General features: G+C 38.2%; 1 protein-coding gene across 3 annotated transcripts; it reads left to right on the plus strand.

Annotated features, from left to right (window-relative positions):
* The first annotated feature begins 1,209 nt into the window (after positions 1 to 1,209).
* Positions 1,210 to 23,149, plus strand: LOC129371653 (oxysterol-binding protein-related protein 2-like). Of its 3 annotated transcripts, XR_008607178.1 has the most exons (15): positions 1,210 to 1,286; positions 10,064 to 10,428; positions 13,023 to 13,149; positions 13,681 to 13,756; positions 15,304 to 15,438; positions 15,700 to 15,797; positions 15,882 to 16,064; positions 16,160 to 16,267; positions 17,588 to 17,677; positions 17,879 to 17,996; positions 18,287 to 18,412; positions 18,591 to 18,714; positions 18,887 to 18,977; positions 19,864 to 20,820; positions 21,466 to 23,149. XR_008607178.1 is itself a non-coding variant. In XM_055048357.1 (14 exons), the coding sequence occupies exons 2-14, from the start codon at positions 10,392 to 10,394 to the stop codon at positions 19,964 to 19,966; spliced, it is 1,416 nt and encodes a 471-aa protein (XP_054904332.1). In that variant the 5' UTR covers positions 1,210 to 1,286; positions 10,064 to 10,391; the 3' UTR covers positions 19,967 to 23,149. The 3 variants fall into 3 exon arrangements, 2 of the variants coding, with proteins under 2 accessions (XP_054904332.1, XP_054904334.1); XM_055048357.1 differs by having other exon boundaries at positions 19,864 to 23,149; XM_055048359.1 differs by lacking the exons at positions 1,210 to 1,286; positions 10,064 to 10,428 and adding an exon at positions 10,443 to 10,766 and having other exon boundaries at positions 19,864 to 23,149.
* The last annotated feature ends 1,064 nt before the right edge of the window (positions 23,150 to 24,213 follow it).

Consider the following 24,213-nt stretch of genomic DNA (forward strand, 5'->3'; position numbering starts at 1 on the left):
GCCTTTCTTACTTATGCTCAGTTTAAATGAAAAATGTAGCTCAAAAACTATTTATCTTGTGCCATTTTTCACAGCACACTTAGCTATTTTTAAATTTTTTTTATGTTATATTGTCAAATAAACAAAAATGAGAATAGATGATTGACCATTTTTAGCTTAGAATGACCTAAGATTGACCTTGGTATTCGAAAGGACCTTAAGCCTGTCTTCATCCATGAGGATGCAGTCAGCTATATCAGACATATCAGTGACTAGTAAGCTACATTATTTATGAAAGAAATAACATGGCTTAGATGAGACCTCACACCAGTCCTGAAATGAACTTGTCTGACTATAAGAGTGGGCCAAAGTAAGACTCAATATAGATTCAAGGAGTTTGCAACGATAAAATACAATAATACATTTTTACAATAATAATAATAATAATAATAATAAAACTTGCGTTCAAAGGTGTTTCTCCAGTATTGTCGCTTAATTCGCCCAATTCATCTTCCCATCGACTCTGTCCAGCTTCTTTGTCCCAGCTGAAGAAAAGAGTAACCACAAATTGCATTCTGAGTGTTGTGTAGTGTTATTTTACTATGAGACAGTTTAAATGTAGGCCAACAAAAGCAGTTTCTCCTCATCTGACAGGAGCGTGTTTGCTTTGTCCTTAAATGGTTTGTGACTAACTTAAATGGTACTGTTTATGGGAAAAGGGCATATTGGTGGAGTGCTAAGAGTTGTGGCAACAGAATATAGTATTTATATTGCATTTAAATATTGATTCTATTTACTAATTACAAGGACTACAAGGAACTGGCAGAACAAAAATTTACTTCTTACTTTTTATTTATAAAAACATGAAGAATCAGCTATACCATTAATACGGCACAACTCGAGTCCCTTTCACCTCTTTAGGTGCATTTGATCAAATGGATAACCATATCTATCTATCTATCTATCTATCTATCTATCTATCTATCTATCTATCTATCTATCTATCTATCTATCTATCTATCTATCTATCTATCTATCTATCTATCTATCTATCTATCTATCTATCTATCTATCTATCTATCTATCTATCTATCTATCTATCTATCTATCTATCTATCTATCTATCTGTTATTGTTTTTGTGGTTATCTCTACTTTCACCTGATTGGCTGCCGACCACGTCTGTCCATCTTCCGGTCACGCCCACTGTGCTAGCGGCTTCCGCTTCAGTGTACAGACAAGGCTACACACAATTCCTGCCCATCTTTCTGGGCTTGCCGAAAACATTCAGAGAGGAGCCACTGCGGAGGTAAGAAGACAGACATTTTAACGTCCTGATTGTGGACTATCTGTTTGTTTTCAGACCATGACCTCTTGCTTTGTGTGTTATCTTCAGGGAATACTGCTAACTGTGCTAACTCGCCATATTTTTTCAATATAGCCCGCCGGCTAACTCCCAACAACGCTAGCTGTCAAAAAAAAAAAATAATAAATAAATAAATAAAATCTCTCAGACCTCCGTCAGTCAGGACTTGGACGACCAGCTGGATGTCTGCTTTTAGGGAAAACCAGCGGGAGTTGTGCTTTTTTCTTATCTTCGTTTTTGTTTAAAATTCAAGCTGGGACGCTTTAGATTGGCTAGCTAGATCAATTTTCACTTTGTTTGTGCTGGTAATATTAGCGAGGACTAGGCTCGGGGTGACACATACTCCTGTGTTTGAATCTTACTCCCAAAACGTGATGTAGGGAAACTTATAATGTGTCCTTTCGTGTTTAGCTTCTTGGTAAATGGTGGGAATGTTCCCCTGCCTTTTTGACTTCTTCGGTCTGCATCTGACTTTACCTTTTCAACCCGGAGCAAGCTGCAGGTCTTTGACAAGCTGCAGGTCTTTGAAGCCTACATTTTGCCCTCACTAAGACACACATTCTCAGGGGACAAACACTGCTGTATCATTGTGTGTTGAATTTTGCATACAAGTACTAAAACCCCAGCATTTCATCATACTCCCTCTCCTTGCATGTAAATAACTAATATCTTAGCAAAAGTATTTTTTTTTCATCTTTCTTTAAAGTGTAACTGTATGAGTGCAGACAGATAGAAGTAGGATTATGTAGTACTATGAGAAATATGTTGGTCTCTGGAATGATGGAAAGAAGGAGAAGAGGAAGAAGAAAGAACAAGCCTTTTATTTGGCTTTATATTTCAACATTGGGCCTCTCTCTGGGGATTTACAGTTGCAATCATTTTGTTTTGCGTCTTCCTCCCTAAGGTGCCTTAATTACACCCATAGTTAGTAACTATGGGGATAGTCTCCATCTGAAAGGAAAACTTGACTCTTTAGTCCCAACGTTCTAGTAACAACAGCAATGAAAGGGACTTTCTCATTTTCTAGCACAGGCTGCAGAATAATTTAGTTGTGAAATGTGTATTTTGTGATCTGTAGTTACATTTAAAGGGAAGAGGAAGACAATGTTGTAATACATGTACTAAAAACATTGTTTCAACACAGCAGTGTGGCGCGTTGCAGTGTTAACTTGGACTAGGACACATAGACGTAGCAGTCACATGAATTAGTGTCATTAAGTCGTTGGATTTGAATCTGAATTAGCTGCAGCCTTTTGTTGCCATAAAATTGTGGCAACCTTTAGTTTTTTCTCCACAAGGTCTTCATATGAAGATGTTTATAAGCCACTTGATTTTTTTTTTAAATAGTATTGTTGTGCTGTGCCACGTGAGAATAAAGGTGAGCTTGAGGTAATGCTGCTTCTACTAGGCAACCCTCCCAGCAACAAAGGGATATTACTGTATGTTTAATTTATGGCTGATAAAGAGAGCCAATCAGGAGCCTCTCTTACAAAGGCTCTCTGTTAACTTACTCTGCCTTTAATGGCTCACTGTCAAAGGAGAAGCTTGCTGGTCAGCCAGAACTAAATATGAGACTAACCCTGTATCATTATGTAAACATTCTGTCAATGCTAGGCAATATTGCCATAATGGGTACGTAAATATTGATCTTGTTACTCTTTGCAAGGAGTTGACAGCTTTGTGTTAAATTTTTCAATAAGTCCACCAGTACAAATCTCATTTATTTCCCCCTCAGCACAGAAGTGTTTTGGATACTCTAAAACACTGACACATGATGTGTGGAGCTGTTATCCTATGTGAGATTAAACTGTTATAATTATGTCATAGTGTGGTGACATTGAAGGCAATAAAATCCCCTTTCTTCTTCGTGACAAAGTATTTACACAAAAAAGAAAACTAGACATGATCTAATTGCTTTGATTTCTGCCACAAAAGTGTCACTTACTGACAATGCTGCTTGTTACGATGATTATAACACTGGCACATTTTCTAAGCAAAGACATTGAAATAACTCTGATAAAATTGCGTAGTGTTTGTTATGCAGAAGAAAACCTCTTACTGTTGTGCTTTTTCATGAAATAATCCCAGTATTGCAAAGTAGGTTTGTATGGTATCAATAAAACATGGAACAGTAATGCTATCGCTCAAAATTGTGGTGATGGCGATATTGATTATGACTAGGCGATATTGATTATGACTAGGCGATATTGATTATGACTAGGCTACATTTGGCCAGTCATCTGGCATTTTGCAGCAACAGGTGGGGGAAGGGCAATGGTGGATCACTTCCTTTAATGTAATAGTATGATAAATAATTTTAGCAGCTTTGAAATTTGCTTTTTACAACATTTTTATTCCAATATTCTGCTCACCAGTTTTAATCCATCCTCATCATTTTGGTGTATCAAACTGTAATATTGTCACAGAAAAGGTCATAGTTGCTTTGAATTCATTTGAATCTAGAATCCAGTAATTTAAAAAAATTCATTTGCAAAGTTTTGTTTGGTAATGCAGATTGTTCTCCATATGAACAATACTCTTGGGTTAGTGGGTCACAATGTGTTTTTGGTCATGTAAGTGATAGTGGAGATTGGCTTTATGCTGATTCATGATTCATTTCATGCTGTCTTTTGTTTACTGATTTTTTTTAAAGCAACAGTAAACATACAGTTAGTCAAACTAGTATAACCTTGTAAAATATTTGTGAACAAAGCTGCACACCAATGAAAACACAGTAAAGGCAGTAAAGCTTTGCACACAGCAAACCTGTGGATAAAACTCAATCCCAGCATTTATAACTCAGGGAGGGAAAACAAAAGTGATTTTCTTCTCCAACAGCTCCAGCATGATTTCCAACAGTGATGACCAGAAGCTTTCTGTGTTTTAGTCTCAAAATTATTGACTTGTTTGGTATAGAGTCGACACGTTTAGATCTCAAGGCCTGAGGCAGTTCAGTGTCTTGTGGTTTTGAAAGTAGTGCTCATCCTAGAAGGGTTTCTACTCTGACAGGTATCGCTGGAATGTGCTGAGTCATGCTACACCGATTGCCAAGTTTAGTATGTGAGGATTTGTGAGAGAAAGGTCTAGTAGAGTATCATGAGAAGTTGATAGTTTTTTTTGTAGAGCAACAGAGGATTAATTAAGCTGTTCTAATCCCAGCACATACTGAATTAGTGTGTAATGATTATCTAGGTATTAATGAACAACCCATACATTTTACTGTTACCAGCCCGGGCGTACAGTGCTTTCTCCACTAACAGGTTCCATATGTTTTTTCCTCGTTATTTGGCAAATATTACTTGAGAAAAGACAAAATTAAGATTTCAATAGATAATTTAATTTCTTAAGGGAAAATGGCAATCCTGATCAATCTTGCTCTTTGTGAAAATGTAGCCACAACATCTTCCAGCCTTGTTAAATTGTATTTTGTTGTTGTTTTGATTTTACTTGCCACTCTCAGGCCTGATTACAACCAGACCCGCAGAATCAAGTAATCACCCAAACAAAACTTCTCCGAGTACATGAAGGGTGCTAAAAGATCTCAACACATGATTTAGAGAAATTGAAAAGCGTGTAAATATTTTATTCTGGAAATGGTTAAAAAGCAATTTATTGTACTTTTGGAGAACACTGTGCTAACTAATATGCAAAAAAAAGGGCGTATTCTTTGTTTGCAACCAACCTCCTGTGCTATTGGTCATTCAACTTTGGCAGCTGTTTTTTCAGAACATTGATGTTTTTCCAGCCTTTCAAGAATGATGCAGTGTAACCATTTCTCAGCCCCAGTGAAACACACTATAAAACTCTCCTGGAAGAAATGCATGTGGGAGGGTTTATTGGCATAGTTGGCTTTCAGTTTGTTTGCAATTTGAATATGTAGCCATACTAAACATTTTATCTTTTTTGTTTCCATGGCTCTAACAAACAGAACAGAGATGAGGAAGGTGGATGGAAATAATCACAAATTACATTTTAGGACATAACATTCTCTTTAGCCGCTTCTCTCCATCTGATCTACATTTGGTAAGCTGTGCATCTTTTTCTTTCCACACTCCCAAATTTTTAAAATAACTTTCATCTTTAAAAGATTGTATTTATTACACAAATTTATATATTTATATATAACATTTATTTTGTAGGAACATTTGACAAAACAGCGACAAACTCACACTTATCTAATTTCTTGCTTTATGTTTTGTAAAGATAATCGCATTACAAAAATGACACTGAACTTGATTGAAGCCAAATTGACAGGGACTTCTAAATTTGTGTTTATAAATGGATCTCAATAATATTTTAGGATAAAAGCAGCTTTTTGTGCTCATATTCAGAGCAAATGTAGACTAACCTCAGCAGCTGCTGTCAAGTGAATGTTCTTGACCGGGTTAGTCTTGTGATTGAGGTCGGATGAATTTGATTTTATACTTGCGGTTGTTCTATTAAGAAGTCATTTGACGTTTAAACTTATTCAGTCTTGTGATAAATTCATCTTCCTTAAGTGTCTCATTGCAACAACAATGTTCTGAACACATTGTTTGATAGTGTGGAAAAGTACTTGATGTTCACTGTAAGTACACGTTGAGCGGATGTGTCATGATTTGTAACATGAGTGTGCATACTTTTAAGCTCTTGGTAGGAAAACAAAAAAAAAGCTTGTTAGTTCTGTTACCAGCTGCAGAGTGCTTCCTTGTACTAATGCTTTCTAGTTTGGATAAATAACGATTTAACACTTGAAATGCTGCTTTAATATAACTTTACGTCATCGGTTCAAGACTAATATTTAGTTTAGAAACAATGGGAAGCAAACAGGCAATTAAATTCTTGATTTATAAACACTTCTCTTATTTCAGTAGTTCAAAAACCTGATGTTGAACTACTTCCTCAGTGACGAGATACTTGAACAACAAGGAACTCCTCTATTTCCACAGCAACTGTCCTCCCAACTCGGTAGCTGAGTTTTTTTTTTCTTTTTACAATTTCTGCCCAAATTAATGCTTTTCTGTTTAGACTCTTTTCAGAACTGTGTGCATCTCCCACTTCTCAGGCTGCACTGACAATCCCTTTTCACAGATTTCACAGTCAAACCCTTTTCTTTCCATCCCAACCCTGTTGATGGCTCTTAAAGCCAAACCCTTTAGCAGTGAGGGATTTGACACCAGGTTCTTGAAAACCTCCAGGCAATAATTTATTCTCCTCTTTGAAACACTTGTTTTCTCTTGTGATTCTCCAGTGACTGGATCAGCTTCCTCCCACCTTTCTGTAGCTGCATTTCCACTGACCATAAATCTGTGAAAATTGGAATTACAGAAATAAATCTGCCTAAAAAACTCCAACATTTTTGGATAAAAAGTTTTTGTATTAGGATGAGGTGGGTTTTCAGTTTTAATTATTGATGTATTGCAAAGTTTGTCACCCCAACACCTGAATAAAGCCACCAACGTCTCCTCTGATGGCTGATGACGAGCGCTAGTTCTGTGGTCAAAATATAAATATATTTCATCAAAGTGTATCCATGGACTTATCATGCAAAGAATTTTATTTACGTTAGAATATCAAAAAAGTTTTGTGCACATTTGTAATGGAAACCCATTACACCATCTTTGTACCATCTTTGTGATTTGTAGTGTCAAATCTGGACATGTTTGGGGTTTTCTCCATACAGCTAGATAACCCTTTGACCTCTCCTGCCACTTTAAACGGTAGATTTTGCAGTTTGAACTTTTTCAGACCATGTCTGCCTTGGTGCTGGTAACCAGCCCTTGACTGCTCACATGACACCCAGCTTTGTTGCAGTCTGATGTAAACATTGTACAATAGCCATTGCATTCTCGAGGCTCGTGTGATGTAAGCTCAACACACCCGTCCTTATTGGGTTGTCATGGCCATTGAATGACAACATGGGAAAGGAAGCTGCTGTCCAGCTGGATGGTTTCCTCAGAAGCTCCATAACGTAGTTGCTCAGCATCATGTGACAAAACATTTGATGTAAACCCACATTTGGTTTGTTTATGTTTGCTATTTAGTTTGAGTGTTCATTTTATTGTATGCCTTCATTTTTCCTTGAGTGTGTCTGTGCATACCACCCGCCGTACGTGTCTCACAGCTTACAAAGGTGTGTCAAGTGTAGCCAGACATGCAGAGGTGTGTTTAGTGCCAGGCTTTGTGTTGGACTGTGAAGGCATCACTTGGACTCTCCTTGCAATCAGTTGGCTGAGGAAGCGATCAGGAGGTCAGTAAGTAGATGTTTTTCTTGTGAGCACTAACTCTGTGTTATACTGTGTTCAAGTGGCCATGAGGGGAAGGTATACCAAGATTTTGAAGCTACACATTGATAAACTGCTTAATGTAAGGTCATATTTGAGTAATTTTGTTTATTTTACGTTGCAAAGAAAGCATAAGAGAGTTGTCAGCTGGCCAGAAGAGGACTTTTGCACTTCTGTGTATTACAAGGAAATCTTTGGAGTTAGTTCCAGTACTTGTTCTTTCAATTTTTAAGCCTAGAAATTTAGCTAGAAATGCGTGTCTCTCGGTCTGCAGTGTTCTAGTGTGAAGTATTTGGGTCATTTGATAAGCTTTTGTCCAAGATTGGAAGCGTAATTGTGATGTGTGCATGGTGCCATGTCTGTCACGGTTGCGTAACGACTCACAGACATCCGAGAGAGAGTGACCGATATGATCTGAGGGACTGCTCCGGCCAATCAGATAGCTTGTCTCCACATCCTATCTGTCAGTGGGTGTGTGAACCTACTAAACTTATCAGCACATTTATGGAAGACCTATTTGCTGCAACTTGGAACAAAACAGGGTTACCTTGCTCTAATAAAATTTGATAAGAAGTTGACTTGACATTATTTACAATCGCAAGGATTTAATCTTCATCTACAATCACAAAAAACATTGTGTTCTGACATGATTAAGTTTCATGATAACAACTGCATTTATTAATCACTTAACTTCAAGATTAATCATTTATCTCAGATTTATTCTCAGAAACTGACAACTGCAGTTCCTGGCTGAATAAATAAATCTATTGAAGTTAGTGGAAGCTGTGCCACCTTAACTGTGCTTGCATATATTTTTTAGCTGAAGGTAATGTGTAAATAATTGATTTTAATGCTCACTTTCTCTCTTGTAAGCATAGTTTTCTCATAACTTAAAAAGTTTTCTTGCCATCTTATATAACTCAGCCTCTAGAAATGAGCTAGTAATGCAACGTGAAAAAGGAATAGCAACATGTGAGCCTGGGGTAAATTAATGAAATGATACGTCCTACAAAAAGGCACAAACATAGATTTTGTTTTTCATAGTTACTGATCTACTGACCTTTAATTTGAATGACTTTTTTACAGACTAGATATTGTTGAAATGTTTCTAGTAAAACCTTCAAAAGACAGCAGTCCAGGAAATACCGAAGAAAATATGTATGATTAACTATTCACTGCTTTATTAGTCGTACTAGGAGAAAGAGCTTGACACTATTTGTTGAAATGTTTAGTTTTGTGGTCTCGATGTAATTTTAGTGTGAGAACTATTTTGTGTCATTACTTTAAAACTAAAGATCAACCAGTTCATCAAGATTGGCAACACATTGCTTGTGTTATTGTACAGTTCTTTGTGATTTTGTCTGTAAAAAGTGCTTTATAAAAAGCTTAACTGACTTACAACTTTCAATTTCTTCTGGCCCATTTCTGTTTTTTTTTTTTTTTTTTTTTTAGGTTTGACCTGGCAATTTTAATCAACCCAGCTTTATTTTCTTAGTAAAATCAGGCAATACAGAGAAATAACTCAGGTTGTTTTGAAAACAGAAACTATTTTTATTAAACTCAAAGTGCATAAAACACACATATGCTCCTGACTTATGCTTTTACAGAGTAGAAATAGAGGCAGTTTTAATTTTCAGATGTTTAAAAAATGAAGGGAAACAAATATTTTTTTCAGTGTTTGATCTCATCGCTCAAGGGCAAAACTAAGATTTTGCTGATGTAAACTTGGGAATATTTAAGCCTTTGTTTTTCAGAAATAAAGCGTGTCTTCTGCATACATTCCTTTTTTCACAGTTTCTATCTTAATTGATTCTCACCTTAATGAATCTGTCAGTTTATCACACTTCATCGTCTTCACTGCATCACAGCTGCTAAAAAGTCTGCTGATGACTCAATGATAAGCTTTTAGAATATTTGGACGGGACACTGGGATCCGCTCTGTCCACCTTATCGATCGTGGTCGCTGAGGCCAAAGTTCAGTAGTGTGCTGAAGGCGTTGCTGGTTTCTGAGAAAGGTAAAATCCCTGTATTTAGTGGAACAAATGGAGTGAATGTAAAGGATGCCGTCGTTATTGCTGATTTAACCTTAAACCTAAATAATACTGCTATTATATTTCAGACAAGCTACCGATATGTTTTTCGCCTGCTTCCAGTCAAACACTTGTATTTGCATTGTGGACTGTCGTTGTGATGGAAATGTTACCTGTCAGTTTGGGTTGTGTGTAGTAAGATGAGGCATGTAGATTACAGCAGGCATGCAGTAAAGATCACGTCTCTAGGAATTCAGCTCTTTCATTGTAAAATGTGGTGCAGTGTGTGCAGTGCAAGGATTAATGATTCACCTTCCATAAGGCAGCACAACTTTGTGCTAGAGTTTTGAAAGTTTCCTTTATTTTACTTAGACTTTTACAGTCTTTCTCTGATTCCATCAGTTTAACAATTCTTTGTTTCTTCCAGGTTAATAATTTTTCTTGGTGGACAAAGCCAAAGAAGCTAAGCTCTGAAGTCAGAGCCATCAACCTGCTGTTCATTATTTGAAGGAACTGTATTTGCCCGGTGGTCGTCCTCTCTTGTCAAGCCATCTCCAATAAATCTGCACGTGGCAAATTTTGGGGCCCCCGTCTCGACATCTTGCATTTTCCTTTGGCCCTGGTGACGTTCCGGAGGACACATCTTCTGCTGCTGTCCCTACAGATGTGCTGTTGGTTCGCTACCAAAAGGAATATGTGCTAAAAACTAAAATCTACTGAAAAAAAAAAAAACTGCTCAACTTTGTGTGTAGAAGATGAGCAATGAAGACGAGTTTTACGACGCCGTCACAGGTGGGGAGATCTTTTTACTCTCTTGGTCTTTTTACGTGTTTGCCTTGCACAGTCTTCAAAACTTATTCTTCTTTGAGCTGCTCTCTTTTAGAAGTTTCTAAAGCAAACAATTTCCCATCGTCTCACTCTGTCTCTAGCATCCTCAGTTTCAACAGTCATCTGCATATGCTCTTTCTCTACATCCATAAATCTTCTGTGGTCTTCCTTTTATCCGTCTCCCTAGTAGTCCCTTATCCAGCTTTCTTTCTTCGATATGTTCACTGTCTCTCCTTTGCTCATGTCCAAATCATCTCAGGCTCTTTTCAGATTTGGATTATGATGCATCCTGACACATTCAGGTATGAACAAATAAAGTAATTGCATTCAGACTTGACATTAAAATGCATCTGGAATGGCACCAACTTTGGAGGTAGATTTATAGTAATCTCTTGATTAGCTTAAATGTGCACCTTAACAGAGAAAAAGAGAACCGTTGGCTAAATAATGTGGGACTTCAAAAAGCTCAGCAATGGCGCAGATTTTAACCCATTGGAGCTGCATCACTCTAACATCAGATGGCATGCTGGCAGCCATTAGCTGCTTTACTGTTGTCAGAGCGCTGTGTTATCAAGTGACTAAACATGCCTCAGGGTCTCAGCCTTGCCTGGCCCCTCTAATTTTGTCTCCAAATCCCTCAACTTGAGCTGTCCTTCTGATATGCTCGTATCTAATCTGATCTTGTCTTTAGATTTCGGCTCCACCACATCCCTGTCCAATCACGGACTTTGTGATGTTGTATGCCAGACATTAATGAAACTCTTACTATCTTGTAAATCCTCATGCTCAAAGCTGTACTCCTGTCACAAATTGCCCCTGACACTCATTTCCATCCATGAGCGTAGCTCGTATTATGGTTGAATCTCATAGTCTTTAGAATAAAAAGAAAGCATTACCCTCCCAGGGTCTTGGCATGATGCTCAAGAGTGCGGCAGATGTCACGGTCAGACAGCGGGGAAGCAGAGGTGGCCCGTCCCATCAGAATGCCAGGTCCTGAACCCACACACACAAAAAAAAACAACTCTTAAACACACGTGTGGAGTCAGTGTGACCCCTCCGGACAGTGCACAAAGTAAAAGAGCTCTCGGGGTCCAATAGCTGTATTTGCTTGGTGGTCGTCCTCTGTTGTCAAGCCGTCTCCAATAAATCTGCACATGGCGAATTTTCGGACTGCAAGAGGGTTATAAAGTTGCTGGGATTTTTTTTTTTTTTTGCCTTGTAACTGATATTTTACACTGTTCTCTCCCTGGAGAAAGAAAAAAGATGAGAAATAGAAACTGCAGAGGAAAATGTCCGTGAGCATCCAATCCTGAGGCGGTAATTCAAGCTGCCTCTGTTATTAAAGGATAAAACTATTCACTGTTATCCAATTTGTTTCAGCCTCAACATGAGTTCAATAATTCAGAGGGAGGTCGTCTTGTGGTTCATGATCACTTTTACCAAAAACAAACCCAAACGTCACTGAATAGGATTGAGGTGAATTTCACTTTCTTTGAAAAGGGAAAAAACCCCGACTAAATGGATAAACAAAGAAGATCACGTAACAGTCCTCGAAGTCAACATTCAAATTTGGGTGCATGCCAAACACACTAAGAAGTGTAAAAACCAGGTGTTTGATAATCATTCAGTGCGTTTCCAAAGAGATTTAGATAAACATGGATGGAAATCCTATCATAAAACATTGAAAGGCCGTTTGCTGCAGAGTCGAGACCAGAGGTTGTCCCAGACTTTTTTGTCATCTATTATTTCAATGGACTGGACGAAACAAAATCTAGTCTGTCTTTTTTTTTAACTGTCAATTATATATATATATATATATATATATATATATATATATATATATATATATATATATATATATATATATATATATATATATATATATATATATATATATACTGGAAGATCTTGTTCCGTTCCCAAAAACACCACCTGTTCTATTTTTATGACAAGTAATCAATTTTTTTATTTTTTTTAATTGACCTCTGTGTGTCTAACATGGTAATTATAGGGTCCACACCTTGTACCTTTTGATATAATACAAAAGCTGAAACTCCTTTGTGTATTTAAAGTAAAGGCCTCGCCTTGTTCTGAACTCCACCCTGCTGCATATTTTAAGAAATACAGTAGTCTGGTGATTACAGCAGCATTCTGTATAGCATTCGCCATAGCAGTTATGTGTTTAAGATTTTTATAGTTTAAATTTTCATTTTGCTTTAAAATTATGAGTATAAAACAGAAAAGTTGCCTTCTGGAAATGGCCACTGATGTCTTCTGAAGAATTGAATTGTGTGATGAATAAAATTTGATATTCAAATCTTGAGCAACAGTTTGTGATGCAAAGCAGTTTGGACATTGATGTGCATTAACATAAAGATCCAGTTTTACAAAGAAAACAAAAGACCACAGCTGGTGGTAAGGTAGCAGATATTTGTAAATGTTTTAATGCAAACACTGGACTAGTTTTTTTTTTTTTTCATGGATGCACAGAATATTGACTTTGTGTGATACCTGATGCTGTGTGCTGTCTAAATTGGGTTAATTCTCGCTTTGGGCAGGCCTGGATTCTGACGAGTCGTGTGAAGGGTTGTCTGAGGCCAGTTTCAAAGATGCCAGAGGGTTCGATGGCAGAATTCAGAAGAACAATGGATCAGTACTACAAGAGAACGGCATCAGGAAGCACAGGTACAGCTTCATTCCTGCACCACATTCCACCCTCTCTGGTCAGTGTTCTAATCTGTCTGGATTATCCTCACTTCAGGAGCTGCAACAACGCTCTTTCTGAAACCAGAATCAGGATTGAAAACATCAGTTTTCTTTAATTAGTTTTTGTTGTTGTTGTTGTTTTAATTTAGTTTGAACTCACTTTGTATTTTTACATGAAACCTGTCAGGCAGCTTTTCCTTTGAGGTGTTGCTTAAAGGACAAAAAAAGCAGAGATGAGGCATTATGGGCTGAATCACACACCAGGTTTTGGGAAATGCTGTACATTAACTACCATTTGTTTTGGTGACGTGATGCAGAGTAGAAAACTAACACTTCAAGAAAGAGTCACAGGTCATCTTCCTGTGAATTCGCGTGTTTGTTTCTGAGTTAATAATTTTCTCCCTCGGTTCTGCCGAGGAATGTCTGCATGTCTGCTGATAAACTTGAAAGATATCATCATTCTCTTACCTGCACCCGTCTTTCTTTTCCCTTCTTTTTTTCTCACCCCAGGACATCTTTACCAGCACCCATGTTTTCCAGAAACACGGTCAGCATCTGGAGTATCCTCAAGAAATGTATTGGACTGGTAAGGCGTAGTTTGTTGGATTGCTAGAAGGAAAATACACCTTTGACTCACTGTGAGCTTTAGTTTTAAATGAATTAAAATGAACTTCTTCACAGGTAATAAACTATGTGGATGCATTATTATTAATATTATTTTAGTATTGTCTGAAAAAAATTGAAAAAAAAAAGTAATTTAAAAAGCTAAATGAGGGATCATGGTACTGGTTTTTTAAAGGTGGACTCATCACTAACAATACAATATTTGTATTTTCTGTAATTATATATTTTCATCAAGAACTTTGTGCACGGATTTGATTTCTTTTCTGCCCTCTAATTCATGTTGGGTCGATGTTATGCACACAGGTGGAATATATGCACACTCCCTATTGTCATTAATCAGATAGAAGGATTTGGTTTAAATCTGTTCAGATATTTGACCTCTGCCTGTCAGAAAAGTAGTGTTCGGTTCCATCAGTCTATTTTCTGCTGTCCTCTTTGATTTTTTAGGTATGGCCATTGTTAAAATTTAATGTTGCCATGCTTTATCTGTTCCTAAACCAGTTCTAGACGTTTGTCCTGTTTGAACACCCAAGTTTCCGCCACCTAACTTTTGATTTGTGCTGATATTGAAGAATATGGAGGTTCATCATCCTGTCCACTTTGTGTGTACAGCACCAGTCACAATGGCAGCAAAACAGACCTCAAGCCTGATTGTGCCACCACTGTGCCTCACATATAGAAAAACACCATGTCATTCTTTTTCTGCTACAGTTTTTGCAATGTTGCCACAAGCGGAACACATCTCAGAAAAGACAATAGTATGTCATATCAAGTTAACGAGGTAAGCTGCACAGAGCTCAGTGCACTTATCTTCCAGAAGTCGTTTGCAATGGCATGCATTCATCGCCTCTGATTCAAATCGGGATTCACAGTCGAGACTCCCACTTTCGGCATCTGCTCCGGTCCAGTTTTGTCAGCTTTAACGTTAAATTATTCCTCAATTGCTTAAAAAACACCAAATCTGTGAGCGTGTAACCCTGGGAGAAAGTACCGGCAGCAAACACAGCAGGTTGGACATTCGGCACACAGAGACGGCTTAGCGCAGTGACAGAAACACTTTCTGCTCCTGCTGCTCAGCCTGCAGATGGATACATGTAACTAACAGACATGTAGAGCAGATCGGTGTGTGTGCAAACACCTGCTGCTTGTGTAGATGCTAGTACAATTAGCAGAATTATTGACAAGATAATGACACTTTTCATTGAGCAAACAGTAGAACTAACAATCCTGACTATACAAACAATTTTGGGGCGTTCAAAACATCAACAATCAACGATAAATCAGAATTCTTATCAAAGTAAGACATTTATCACAAGAACTGAGAAAACAATATGATAGATGTCCACAAGAAGTTACTGTCACTGTGGACAGGAACATAGATACTCAGAGTAACCTTTTCTTTTTTTTTACACCAAGACAGTGAAACAAGAAAGCTTCTAAAAACTCAGATATCCCACATTATATCCTGATATCTGCTGTGAAATGATGTGCTGTTTGCTCGTTTTACAGGAGCTGTCCAAGATCACGATGCCCATCGTCTTCAACGAGCCTCTGAGCTTCCTGCAGAGGATCTCAGAATACATGGAACACACTTACCTCATCAACAAAGCCTGCTCGCTGTCCGACTCCATAGAGCGCATGCAGGTCAGAGCAAACCTCTTTTATCGTCTGCATAAACTTTGTTTTGCTCTGCACATTGAGTCAGTAGTTGGTCTTTTGTTTTGAACATTTCTGTCTTAGTAACTAAATGTACATTTCACCAGAAAGCCTGCGCATTTGTTTTAGGATCCGGCGTCACTAAATATCTTTTGCCAAGTGTTTTTCTAAAGTAGAAATGTAAAAGCAAAGTCTTCACCTTACTCGTCTTACCTGAATCCTATAATTGTCTGCGCTTCTTCGTTTCAGTCAGTAGCTGCTTTTGCTGTATCAGCAGTTGCGTCTCAGTGGGACAGAACTGGAAAACCCTTCAACCCGCTGCTGGGAGAGACCTTTGAACTCATCAGGTACACACACACACAGCGACCCACCTGACCGTCTTTAAAGCTCAACAGCAGTTACGCTTACCCTATTGCCGTGTTCTTCTGCAGAGAGGATCAGGGTTTCCGGCTGGTGTCAGAGCAGGTTTCCCATCATCCTCCGGTCAGTGCCTTCCACGCAGAGAGCCTCTCCGGGGACTTCGTCTTCCACGGCTCCATCTATCCCAAACTCAAGTTCTGGGGGAAGAGTGTCGAGGCAGAGCCAAAAGGAACAATCACACTAGAACTTCTAAAGTGAGACTTTTATGGTCCCAGAAAAAAAGAAAATGCTATACAATAATTTGTTCATCACATTTTCCACTCTTTATTTCTTCCCTTCTTCTTTTCAGGCACAACGAAGTGTACACATGGAGTAATCCTTTCTGCTGCGTGCATAACATCATCCTGGGCAAGCTGTGGATAGAGCAATACGGAACAGTGGAAATAGTCAATCACAGGTGTGTGAGCAACATGTGTGTTGCATTTTCCTTTTTTCTTTCAAACCTACATTGTAGTAAAGAAAACAATGTTGCTGATACATCAGAGTTTCTACAAATTATGGAGAATTAGTTGTTTTCATTTTTCTGGGCTGAATAAGTTTGGAAAAAATAACAGTAGCTTTCCAAGAGGATACAAATCAAAATTATGCTTAAAAAAATCAGTTGACAATTACATCACATACCTTTATTCTAGCTTTTTACCTGCCAGTCTTTTGTAACTACTAAGTCGGATTGAACTTCGGCGCATCAAAATGGCCCAAATGTTTACAAACATTTAAGTACCTTTATTCGGTATTCCAGGACAAGAGTTAGAGATTTTCATATAGAGCCAATCCATATTAATCCATACACCAAAATGAATGTGAAATAGCCCTTTACCTTACTTTTGAAATTAAAAACCATTGCATTGTGCTGTATGTTTTGTGGTTTCTACTTTTAAGTTTTGACATTTTTTTATTAAAATGTCCAGAATGTTCTAAGATCCTAAACATTTACATCTGAAAAACGCATGAAATTAAAAATGTGCAGGAAACTTTCATGGAAAAGGTTCAGTTCACAGAACCAGCAGGCTGCTGTGACTCAGATTCGCTCCCCGGCTTGGAACTATAAATATCCACGAGTTGAACTCCACCAACAGAGACAAACTGAAGCTCGGTTTTTGTTTGCTCAGATATTTGAAACTGTGCTCTCTCAGGCAAACAACCACCTGCTTCGGTCTGTATTTGTCCAGGGAAGCTCTTCAGGGCTCTGGTTATCTTTGTTTATGCCTGGTCGTGTGTCCTGTTCACACACTCGCACTGATTCACACCACAGGCTGTGAAGCTCTCACACTGTTTGCTGTTGCACTCGCTGGTAAAGAGCCTGGATCCTTAAAACGTATAGCGCTTGCTTTTAATTCTTTCCAGGTTTGAATAACTAAAAAGAAAAAAAATCTAGTTTTATAATAATGATATGCAGATTGCTCCCTTGGATAGGAATGTGGATTTCTAAGAATATGTATATTTAATTCTTGAAATATATTTTCTAAAAAAAGGCAATAAATTTATCAGTTTTGTTAAAACATATTAAAATCTCTTTCATATGGAGAAGCTGCAGGACTCCTCCACTGTTGTTTATAAACACCAGGCTTTAAGCTTGGACCTTTATTTAGGCTTCAGGTGAAATAATTTCTGACCTGTAGAAATGCAGAGCTTCCCTTCACATTCTCTGCCTGTTTATTGCCTTGCAGTTCAGTAATTAAAAGGACCGTTCTTCCTTCTCTTCTCTTTTGTTCTGCAGCACCGGGGAGAAGTGTGTGCTGAATTTTAAGCCATGTGGAATGTTTGGCAAGGAGCTGCACAAAGTAGAGGGCTACATCCAAGACAAGAAGTTAGTGAATGCTTTCGTATGAAGATAGTCTGAAGAGTTTGCTACTTATTTTATCTTCTTAATTCTGTTTCTTTTTCCTTCTTTGTAGCTTCACTTAAAAATAAATAAATCTTTTATTTTAAATGTTTCTGTCCTTCCTTTTTCTTCTCTTTTCATCACACCTTTATTCACTTCCTTTTCTTTTCCTTCTTTTACACTTAGTAAAAAGAAGCTCTGCGTAATCTATGGGAAGTGGACCGAGTGCATGTGGAGCATCGACCCTCAGCAGTACGAGGTCTACAAGAAGTCGGACAAGAAAGGCGACAAGAGCAAAAAGAATGTGAGACTAGCTGTGAATTTGACGAGCTGTGAAGCTGATGTTTTTGTTTTGTCCACATTATAATCATTGTTCATGCTGTTCAATAACGCTCAATTAAGTCCAGCTTGTTTTTGTTGGTGCCCTCAGCCCACTTTGTGGCCTCAGTCAGGTAAATCTGAAGGTTTATGTAGACTTGTGCTGCTCTTAGCGCGCTCGCTCCTGTAACGTGGTGCAATAGCTTAGAAACCCGGTAGCGCAGAAGTCGGTTCTGTACAGCAGAAGTTGCAGTGAGTTGTTGTCTCCGTTTCCAGGAGGAGCTTCAAAAAGCTGAGAATGACGAAGCAGACGACATGCCTGAAATCCAGGAAACGGTGTCTGTTGTACCAGGAAGCACTTTGTTGTGGAGAATAGAGTCCAGACCAGCACACTCTGCTAAGGTATCGCTATAAAGCTGCAGATAACAGCATAAATAAATATGTATAGGTACTGCACACTTCCTGAAAGTTGGTCAGTAGGACAGAATCAAATCTTAGTTAAAAACAATCAAGTATTTTAATCAAACAGTAGATGATTGTGGCTTGGCTAACTGCAGTCATACCCATCTGCTTTCCTCAGATGTACAACTTCACAAACTTTGCGATGGCTCTCAACGAGCTGGAGCCTGGCATGGCAGCCATTTTGGCCCCCACCGACTGTCGCTTCAGGCCCGACATCAGAGCCATGGAGAATGGAAACATAGGTAATTTAATTTAAAGTTCTTTCCTCATTTATTTATTTATTTTTATTCATCCAAAATAGTCAACTGCTAAGCTTAAAGAAATATAAAAGGGTGTTATGTGTTTGTGGATGTCCTGACTTCAAACCATCCACGGTACCGAGCAGACTTTTTGTTTTTCTTTGCTCTCATGCAGACGAGGCGAGCAAAGAGAAGGAGAGACTGGAAGAAAAACAGAGAGCTGCCAGGAAGGAGAGAGCCAAGCACGAGGAGGAGTGGACAACTAGGTAGCAAACAACTACAGCACACATATGTCAAACCAGGCCAGTCGTATTCCACCTAAAAACAATTAATTACGATGGAAAAGTGTTTGCCTCCTTACATATCTCTTCTGTTTTTGCTTTTTTTGAGCTAAAAAGATTAAAAAACTCTTTGTTTTTACTCAATAATATGTCTTTCAGGTCCATGAGAAATGTGCAAAGGTTTAAACACTTTTTCCACAGACCTGTATGTTGCAGTCCAGGTGTTATCAGTTTTATTTATATTTACTGTTTTAATCTAATTGGCTATGAAATCTTAGGCTACACCAATGATGTGCTTGAGAAATTCAAGAAATAGCTACATGCTGCAAACTAATTTCTAAAGCGAGTCTAAAATGAACTGCTAGCTAATGGCAATATCTAATTTAACTGCTAGAGGGCGCCAATGCACTTTAGTCGCTCAACGGTTTAGCTGCAACTAATCAAATTGTTCACACTAAATATGTTAACCCTGACACCAACTCTCACAGTAAATGATCTCAACGTAATTTCTAACATTTATTTTTAATAATGGACTCAAAAATGCTGCCAGTGTTTGTTTTAATGAGTTATCTAATGGTTCCATGTTTGTTTACAGCACAAAGGTAATGAGCACTAAAGTTGCATGTGAACTTCAGTGTGCAACAGTTTTATATTTTACTTAATAGTGGCCATTTGATTACACCAGTTTGATATCACCGATCCAACAAATAGGAAGCAGAAATTCATCACATATAGAATATAGAATATAATATATCTAGAATTATTTTAAAAAAAGGTTAAATAGCTGAAGAAAATCCTTTTAAAAAAGCTGTTAAAAATGCACAACATTAATGTTTGTGTTTTTTTGGGGGGGATTTGTTTATTTTTCTAGGTGGTTCCAGATGGGCCCCAACCCATACACCGGTTCCCGGGAGTGGATCTACAGTGGCGGCTACTTCAATAGGAACTACCAGAACCTGCCGGATATATACTGATACTCTGCTCGCCTTCATCTTTCTCCTCTTCCTCTCCGCTATCATCATCTTTAACCTGCGTGTTCATTTTTGGCCCATCATGATGCAAAGAGAATTGCTAAAAATGCATCCTTTAGGGGTGATGCTTTTGGAAAGAAGCCAAACAGCTGCCATTACTTTTCACATCTCGAAGAGAATCAGTGACCATCAAACGTCTCTTTGCCTCGACGCTGTAAAGAACAGAACAATCACTTATTTCCCAGGCAACCTCAGCAGCAGAGAACTGGGAACGTACTGAGTCACACGTCTGCTCTGAATGGTTAACATCTTTGCAATCAGACTCTTTCCTTTCAGCTGCCATACGTGACTTATAAATACACAGATAAACGTACATAAGTGGAAACAATAACTTGGACGTCACAAACCTCACGATGGATTTGTGGATTTAAACGGACTCCCAGTCAACAAGGAAATCAGGGATGTGAATGTTCCTTTGACTGAAGACAGGTTTTCGCTCTGAAAGACTCGAAACACTCACAGATTAATATAGAGGACGTTCTGCTCTCAAAGAACTGTTGGTTCGGTTAGTTACAGCACGCAATGTCTGCATCCCACGTCCCTGAAACGCCTCGTGTTTCCCACCGAGTCGCCTGATGACACCGAAGTCGCATCACAGAACTCCAAAGCAAGCTCAAAAATGAAGATCCTCTTTGCTTCTAGCTGCAGCTCTGTTGTGTGTTTGTTTAAAGTCGTTTTACTGACCAGAAGATGTATGCAGGATCGCTTTTGCAGCTCGTTCATAAAAAAGTAAAATAAACTTTCAAGAGCTCGGTTTGTACGCAACAAGGTGAAATGCGAGTCATTGGGATCAAAAGGTAATCCCTGAAATAGTTTTTTTTCTTCTTTTATACATTAACAGAAGACTATATATAAATGTAAACACACTCAAACTCAGTTGTTAGAGGGCCGGAAAATGACATTTGAAGATACTTGTTTACTTTTCGCCTGTAGGTTATTGTTGATGTGTTTACACTGCAACCTCGATGAACTAATAGTCCAAAAGCGAGAAAAGCTTCAGCATCTGCTTTTTTTGTGTGTTTTTTTTGTTCTTCTTTAACAACTTACTTGTGCGTCCGTATTCAATGCTGAATGACTAAGCTGTTTTAGAAGATCTTGACATTACATGTACATATTTAACACTTTGGTCACGGCTTGCTGGGGAAACAACCGAAACAGAAAAATATCTTAAGTGTAAAGCGGTGCATACAAAGCGGTCTTGTGAATGCGCGTGTAAATGTTGAACACTTTTTAAGTCATTCTATGGAGAAAAAAAAAGCATCACAAAGAGTTAAGGGGGGAAACAATGAAATCATTCGGCCGTATCTTGAAAACGAAACCACCATTAATACAACACAAGATTAAAATAGCAACAAAAGCTACAAAACAAACAGCAAAATTAGCTACATAAAAAAAAATGTGCGTTGATTGTAGTTTTTTTATTTTATTTTGTCCTGCTACAGGTGTACATATCCATCGGTGCCTTGGGGTTCGTCGTCCGAAAATGGATCAGCTGAGAACAAACACACCTACCAAGAGGATGAAAGCTCAGATGGATTAAACGCTCCTGAACTGATTGGCTTTAACAGCCGGTCAGAAGCGTGCTCTGGGGTTAAAGCCTTCCAAGACACAGAATAATGCTGCGTGAAAGTCTTTCGTTTCCATTAAAGCCGCACAGGCCATAAAGTCGCACACACTTCTCTGAGCGATGTGCTGAACTCCGGTGGCTAAACGTTTAGCAGAAAAGCTCTTAACATCCGAGGGTTTGTTTACCCTGGAATCCGCTTTCCACCACCTGCACATTCAAGCTGAAATAATACATGTTGAAGCAGCGAAATGACTCGTTTTAATATGTAGCTTTTAAGTCAGACTGATACGCTCACGTTTAGGGATGAAAAGACATACATATGCATATTTCTGTCGCAGCAAATTTGGAAAGCTGCCACTTAACACTATGGAGCCCGGCTGAGCTGCTGAGATCTGCTGGCTGATAGGCGTCGTAATGTTTATTTTGGTTATTGTTTCCTCACGTCTGTGTTTGTCTGAAATCATGTCTCATCACCGACTCTATGCAACGTTTGCACAGCTACACGAACAGCGCGCGTCTCATCTGTTGTTGTACAGTTTGCCCTACATTCCTGCCCCTCCCTCTCTCTCACACACACACACACACACACACACACACACACACACACACACACACACACACACACCTACAGGTAAAATTAGACATGCTCACACTCATCTGTAGGTGTTAACTTTTAATTTCAAATATTTCATTGAATGTGGGTGGGGGGGGCGACAAACTGCAGAGGCACTACAGCTGTCAAATCTCACCTCTGCGTAACTTCTTTTTTTTTTGCTCATCTTATTTTAAAACTGTAATGAGTGCCTGGTTCTGTCTAATTCTTTTTTTTTTTTTTTGTCTATTATTTATGGAGTTTTTGGTTTTAGGAGGTAATTGTTGCTAAAACTTTGCCAGAAAAGTGGTAGAAAGATGCTTCAGCCTTCAGACCCTGGCTGCTACATGTCAGCTTGACTAGCTTGGTGGAGGCTGATTGACTTTCTGTTTTTGACATGTTTGGGGAATTAAACTTAAAGATTTCATTCCTTTCTGGAAAAAAACAAACAAAAAACAAGCAAACTACAGATACACTGTCACCAAATGGTGAAATTTTGGTCACATGAATGTAAACAGTCACCAATCTGTTTCTTTTTTTTAAAAATGAATTTTGCTTCTGATGATTTAATTCGCTGGCCAGCATATGTAACAGCCAGACGTTTGAGCGCTAAGGTTCTACCAGCCACCCTGTTAATCTGTCCATTTAACCGCCTCGTGTTGCTTTGACCGCTCCATGTCAATGTTTATATATGTGTGCATGTGCTGCACAGATGTAATCGCAAGCAAAATGGCAACATTGTTTTGTGCAATTGATTTATTTTTTTAGTATTTAAACCATTTTTGTTCTTTTTTTGTTTTTTTTTTTTTTTTTTTTTTTTTGGTGAGAACATTGTACAAATAAATTGTTTTATTTTGAGGTGGGGGGAATGTAAAGAGGGTCTTACCCAAGCTGCAGACAGCTCAGGTGGTTCATGAATGGAGGGGGGAGAAATGTCTACTAATAAAATCCTAATTTCAGTTTTTGACTGTGACTCAGACTTTACTGGCATAAAATGAAGTGTAAGTTATGACATTGCTATAGTGTTGTAGTCTGTATGAGTCATTTGTAATTATCTTAATTATAAATCACTCAAATGGTCATGATGATATGGCCGTTTGTATAAAGTGTCAGACATGATGCATTCAAATACATCTCGGGTTCATTTGGGAGCAGTTTACCTATTCAGGACAGAATTAGAAGAAGAAGAAGAAGAAAAAAAAAGGCAATGCATAGAAATGTGTCTGGCATATTATGACAACCTGTGCATGCACTTTGAATGCAAAGACGTATGTGACAATAAAATAAGCAATTGAAAGGAAAAAGCAGAGAACGGAACATAATTTGCATAAATACAGAAACGCTGCAAGTTGATGAAAGGAATGTGAAACTGCTTGCTTTTTTTGATGTGCACAGTTAATGCAATGACTTAACCATTGAATGAAGTAGTTTTGAGAAACTCAGTTCTGATCTGTGAAATGCAGCAAAGCAACTAAGAAAAACTACAAAAAAGATTGTTTTTTTTCCTCTTAATAATCCAAGAATCTTTTGCTCTTCTCAGATTTCCCTCTAAATCAACTTGAAGAAAGGAAAGCAGTCAAAGCACAATAAAAGAATAGCTAACTTAGTGAAACAAGAGTTCGCAACGTTTAAGAAATCAACAAACTATGGGTGCATAGAATAAAAATAAAAACGTACAATGTTTTGTTGTTGTTTTATGTATCTGTCTTTTATTTATTTTCCTGATTGAAATGTACTGTAAGGTCATAATTTGTCATTCATCACATTACATGGCATGATGCACCAGGTCTACTACACCCATTTACAAGAGGAATACACGGAAACATACACAAGGTTTTACAATAGGGAAACAGGAAGTTTAGCTCATTGCACTTACAACAGTGAATGGAACACTTTGTTGTCGTTTTTAGGCTCTTTTTTGTTTTTACTCTTTTCTTCAATCAGCTGGGTTATTTTTAAAGTCGCCCCCCCGCCCCCGCTCACCCCCAGACGATCATCGTTTCGTTCACCTTCCCCCTGAATCTTCACCAC

Source organism: Poeciliopsis prolifica, unplaced genomic scaffold, assembly GCF_027474105.1.
Source record: "Poeciliopsis prolifica strain line A6 unplaced genomic scaffold, Auburn_PproV2 SCAFFOLD027, whole genome shotgun sequence".
Taxonomy (NCBI): Eukaryota; Metazoa; Chordata; class Actinopteri; order Cyprinodontiformes; family Poeciliidae; genus Poeciliopsis; species Poeciliopsis prolifica.

Excerpts from the sequence above, each read along its gene's own strand:
- LOC129371653 (XM_055048357.1), top strand. The coding sequence starts at position 10,392 with ATGAGCAATGAAGACGAGTTTTACGACGCCGTCACAG. Across the intron at positions 16,065-16,159 it reads ATCACACTAGAACTTCTAAA|GCACAACGAAGTGTACACAT; the intron begins GTGAGACTTTTA and ends TCTTCTTTTCAG. Across the intron at positions 17,678-17,878 it reads GGCTACATCCAAGACAAGAA|TAAAAAGAAGCTCTGCGTAA; the intron begins GTTAGTGAATGC and ends TTTTACACTTAG.